The 5725-nt window shown below is 29.4% G+C and overlaps 1 protein-coding gene across 1 annotated transcript; it reads left to right on the top strand.

The window, feature by feature from the left end:
• Positions 1-2042: 2042 nt before the first annotated feature.
• LOC100576044 (aminopeptidase N-like) lies at positions 2043-3562 on the top strand. The gene is made up of 5 exons (XM_003248230.4): positions 2043-2289; positions 2347-2514; positions 2579-2719; positions 2835-2916; positions 2991-3562. Exons 1-5 carry the CDS (start codon positions 2096-2098, stop codon positions 3120-3122), a joined length of 717 nt encoding a protein of 238 aa, XP_003248278.1. The 5' UTR covers positions 2043-2095; the 3' UTR covers positions 3123-3562.
• Positions 3563-5725: the final 2163 nt, after the last annotated feature.

The raw sequence follows: 5725 nt of genomic DNA, 5'->3' as shown, positions 1-5725 counted from the left end.
TTTTATTATCAATAGAATAATGTGATTTTTGACCTATGTAATATAAAATGAAATTAAGATACCAAATACACGTTTTATTACTAGTAAATTGGTAGTTAGATAACGTACAGATTATTAAGGTTGTAACTTGTAGGTACAACAATGAATCGGCGTATAACAGAAGCATTAAGTATATTATTATTATTATTATTCATTGATGGCATTTTTACAAATTAAATACAAAATTCTAATGTAAATAACTTCTTTAATTATCAACCCATAATTATGAATGATACGTCAAAATTCGTTAAAAAAAAAATCCTATATGAATCATATTTCAAAAATATAGGTTCCCATTTGTATTTTAAAAGTTACCCCTAAAATCTCCCTTTTTTAATTAATAATAAATATAATTAATATCAAATTAGTTTAGAGCATATGATTCAAAGAGGTTTTCACATAGGTCATTTTTTTCTAATTTAAGTAGATCATGCTGAAATCTGCTGTCACATGAAATTTGGAACACCCTGTATAGGGCCTTTGAAGTATGTAATACTCACTTGCGCAGGCACCGTCGTATACGGCGTGTGTGTACAGTTACGTTAAATCGTCCAGTTGTACGTTATTATATATTATACTTATACATAATCAGTTTTCGGAACGTTCACGTTCATGTTTTTTCAAACGAACGCGTTCACGTTCACGTTCTTTCAAAAAATGAACGCGTTCATTAGGTCGTTCATTTATTTTTTATACATTTTTTTTTGTGAATCATTTACCTGCTGTAAAGGCTCAGTCGAACAGAGGGTGATTTTTTGTCCGGCAATCAAAAAATGAATTCGGACTTTTTGTACAACTTTTTTCATTCCGGACTTTTTGTGCCCGGACTTTTCGTCCACCATGGTTTATGGGTACGCGGAACGCGACGGTCAAGTGGTCTTTGTATTATTTTACAGTGCCCGCGCGGGCAGCCCGCTTTCTGTTTGACCGAGCCTTTAATATAAAAGCCTATAAACATATACAACTCAAGCCAAAAATAAAAATACTATTTAGACTTATATATAATATAATTAATTAATATATTTTATAAATATATTTATTAAAGGGCAAATAAATTGAACGTCTTAAAAATCGATCAGTTCGTTAAAAATATAAACGTCGTTCACGTTCACGTTCTATTTTAATAAAACGAGTGACGTTCACGTATCGTTCACTAAAAATGAACGTGAACGCCTGAACGTGCGTTCATGAACGACGTTCTTTCCAAACACTGTACATAATCATATTATCGTGTTGTTATTCATTTATATTAATAGTAAAATCATTAGTCCATCAAGCTTCACATTCAACAAAAATGAAATGGTAGACATGATATTTTGTAATTGTAATTTTTAATCAATTGAATAATTGTTTAATTGTTATCAGGCGATAGTTAATTATTAATCAATAAGTAATTTATCAAATATTATCAGAAAACGGTACAAGATTATAGTATTAAATATTAAAAATTATAATAATATTAACTATTTCGTATTTATAAGTACTAATTCCAAAATAAACAAAATCAATTTATTTTATCTATTGATTATAATTATTATAATATAACCGTATTTATTAATAGGTATTACAAAGATGTAAAAATTGATTTTTTGTACAATAATTATTTAAAATTTTGTCAATACATTTTCAAGAATTAAAATAATATGCTATTGCGAGCCACACTATAGGCGTTCGTGAGCCGTACGAGCACGCGGGTCACAGGCCACATATTTGATACCACTATAGAATTAAATAGAATAAATAATTCACTGTTTTTCTAGAAACTAGAAAAAAATATTAAAAATCACGAAATTAACGAAATCAAAATGTCGAAACATCAATATTTTCAGAAAAATTAACTCTACAAAAAAGCTATCTTCGATTTTTTTTTTTAAATAATTTAATAAAAAAATATATTTTTTGACTTTTTTACCAAAACATTAAAATAAATTAAATTATGAACTATTTATAGTTCTTGTCCCTAACTCCATACTAATTTTATTATATTTTGAATATTTACCTGTTGTATTTACTTGTCGCATGGACGTTGCTTAATGAAATATGGTTTCAGAACAATATGCGGGATATGTTGTCGTGTGTGTATAGCAAATTCAGAAACTTGGAAGAGAAAGTTATTGGTTATGAAAACATAAATTTTAAAAGTCTCGTGATTTCCAGAGCCTGCGAATACCAAACAAAGGACTGTATCCAACGAGTTCTGGACTTGTTTAGAAAGTGGATGAAAAGTGTAGATCCAGACAATAATAATATGTGAGTTTTATCGAAGTTTAATTGGATTAAATACTAACTGTAATCAAAATATATTAGATTGCCTAAAGATCTGAAAATCAATATTAACTGTTACGCTATGAAATATGGAGGTGAAGAAGAATGGAACTTTTTATGGGAACGTTTTCAGCGTTCCAATTTTACGTTTGGAAAAATGGATATGATCTTTGCATTAGGATGTAGTTCAACAAAATCGTTAATACTGAGGTATTAATATCATTTATGTGTAATACAGACATCACAATAATGCTTAACATTGTTTTTGATTTAGATATTTGAATTGGTCACTTGATGAATCTATTATTCCCAGAGACTACGCCTCCGGAGTACTCGACTCTGTAAAGTTAAATGAAGTTGGATTTTTAGTAGCAAAAGAATTTTTGTATTGCAAAATTGCAGATATATATGAATAGTGAGTTATCGTGAAATTTTATTTTGTTTGTGTTAATATTCATATTATGTAGTATGAACAAATTAGAATAAATTGAAAGTTCATATTACCTATTATTTTTATTTTAAATTTTTAGCGACGAACGTAAAGGCGATAGTTTAGTTGGATATGTAAATAATATTGCGTCTCAAATGAAAACTAAAGAAGAATTAAAAGAGGTAATTAACAGAACAATTTTATTTATTTTGTTAAAAACCAAAAGTTTCATTCAAATGTTTTTTTTTCCTAACAGCTCCAATCATTTATTATTAAATCATCAAGTTACTTTAAAGAACCTAATTCGGTTATCAATCAGATAACTGAGACTATTAAGAAAAACATTGAATGGACATCGAAGTTTTATAATAAAATAGTACCATATTAATGATGTTATGAGTGGGCGCTTGAACACAGTTTGATTTGTATTAATAACTGTACAGTTTTCTGCCACTTTGACATAATATGTACAACGTAGCATACTAGAAATATTAAGTTATTCCCATTTTTAACTACATACTTTTATAATAATCTGACGTTGTTAATATTTTACCTTGAGTTGTGTCACAAGATGCAAATTTCAGATCAGAATACTTTATTGGATATCTTAATTAAATTTGTCATATTTAAACGGCATCGAATATATATTATTTTATTTTTCACAAGTTAATATAATTCGATGTACAGATAACTATGAAGTCTTATTACATTGTTTTATTATTATAAATAATAACATGACTTATTTGTTTCTTTTTACAAGACAATAAATAGTTGAGAAAATTAGTATTTCTCTTACAACCAATTCAGGTCCTATTTTATGATTATTTTTTTTTAAATAAATATATAATATATTATATTGCTTCGAAATATTTGATTTATAAACAAATTATGTAAAAATATCCATCTATTTGGTGCAATATTTTCGATAAAATGAAACTAGTATCTAATATCAAAATTGATACTATTATTTCCTTCATCCCACATTTTATTAACTATAATGCTTAGATATATGTGTTATAGCCCAGTTGTAGTGGTGGTGTTAGGACTCTACCGTTCGCTCTTCCGGACCAGTGTTGAATGTTATTGGCTTGTCCAATGTTGACCATATTGAGCCATAATATTATCGTCATTGCATAATGTTATTATAATTCTCTTTCACTGTTGGTGTATGTTTAGCGTCTTGTCGTAATAAGTTTTATTTCCCTCTTTTTCTTAATTAAATTATCCCTAACGATTTTATGTGTCTCTTGCATCATACGCTTTAGATCGAATACGTAGTTATCGTAATTGTATTGTGGTTCCGGATTTTTGTTGAAAGCGGAGGGAATATTTGGTTTCCTTCCGAATACCAATTCATATGGTGTAAAGTTAGTAGAAGTATGGACGGTTGTATTATAGCAAAACGTTGCGTAACATAAGAGCTTATCCCAATTACTGTCTTTGTCAACAAAACTACGCAAGTACGTTTTTAATGTTTTGTGCGAACGTTCGAGAAAACAGTTTCCTTGCGGATGCCAAGGTGTAGTCTTAGATTTTTTTATGTCTAATAGTTTACACATGCTTTTGAAAACGTCAAAAAGAAAATTTGTTCCACGGTCGGTTAAAATTGATTCGGGAATACCATACGAAACATTCTACGAACGCTTGAGCTACTGTTTGTGCGTCTGTGGTGGATAACACTATGGCTAGCGAGAAACGACTTAATTCGTCCTGCAAGGTTAATATTACATGTTTCCCGTAAGTGTTTTCGGCAGTGATGGGAAAGTTCTTTCTAAAAATGAATTAGTTCAAGTTCAAGTTCAAGACATTAAATATGAACTAGTTCAAATTCTAGTTCATAGTTTTTAGAATGAACTAGTTCAAGTTCTAGTTAAAATTCTAGTTCAGTAGTTTATAGTTTTTAAAATGATATAAAATTATAAAAGTTATTAAAGAAAATAAAATAAAAAAATACTTAAGTTAGAAATAAAAAAAAAATACGTGGAAATACGTGCGACTGCCGACTTTGCGTCGAAACCGGCGATTTTTATTAGTATACATCAGACAATAATTTGTGTGAACATGTTAGTCTTGGGAATGTTATTTATAAAACTTTATTGTATTATGTCAAGTTACAACAGAATTATAATAATATACCATAAATGGTTATACCAACTATTCTTATCGGCGATAAAAAAAAAAACAAATATCCTTACTGTTCACACACAGAGTCGCGGCGAAGATGACGCACACCACTGCCCTCCCGTCCACTTCACGCTTATCGTACTTTATTGTAATTAAAATTATCATTACTATTAACGCCTTTTCTCATTATATAATTATTGTTTATGCGTCTATCGGCGATTGCACTTTTGCGGTTTCGGGTTTCTGTCACAGAACACGGCACCGGTAACTCACCAGTCCGTCACAGAACACGAGACCGGCTGAAATAATCGCCAATAGACAGCATATAAAAGGCCGCACGACCGACGACCAAGCACCAGTCTTTTACCTGATCTGTAGCAAGACCCACCCGGACAGACTTGCGCTTCTAAGGTTAGAAGTGGGTCACTGTATAATGGACAGTATTAAATTTGAATTCAATGATATAATATCACTGTATGAGAAAAACGATTCTGAGCGGAGACGGTATATCAGTCTATGTATTAGACATATATATACTTATCTATGGTATTAAAAAAAAATTGACCTATAATAGGTACCTATAATAAATTCCAAATTAATCATATCATAATATCTATTAGGTACTTATAACGCGTTATACATCAACAAAAAACCGTGGTACTATCATAGATATATAATAGTATACTTTAGAAGTTTCAAGTACCCACGAATAATATTATACAATCACAACAAAATAACTAAAATAGTTATCCTAGTTTTTAATATGTAATTTCGCCCATATTTGTACTTAAAATGACTATAAAAATAAACTGTGTAAATGTATTTTTTAGATTTTTTGGTAACAGAATTAATTACTTACGTGGAATC

The sequence above is a fragment of the Acyrthosiphon pisum genome, unplaced genomic scaffold, assembly GCF_005508785.2.
Source record: "Acyrthosiphon pisum isolate AL4f unplaced genomic scaffold, pea_aphid_22Mar2018_4r6ur Scaffold_242;HRSCAF=652, whole genome shotgun sequence".
Classification (NCBI taxonomy): Eukaryota; Metazoa; Arthropoda; class Insecta; order Hemiptera; family Aphididae; genus Acyrthosiphon; species Acyrthosiphon pisum.
This window is presented reverse-complemented; position numbering and strand designations above follow the sequence as displayed.

Bases quoted from the DNA above. Each gene is read 5' to 3' on its own strand.
- LOC100576044 (XM_003248230.4), top strand. From the start codon at position 2,096: ATGCGGGATATGTTGTCGTGTGTGTATAGCAAATTCAGAAACTTGGAA. The intron at 2,290-2,346 runs GTGAGTTTTATC...AAAATATATTAG, and splicing joins GATCCAGACAATAATAATAT to ATTGCCTAAAGATCTGAAAA. The intron at 2,917-2,990 runs GTAATTAACAGA...TTTTCCTAACAG, and splicing joins CTAAAGAAGAATTAAAAGAG to CTCCAATCATTTATTATTAA.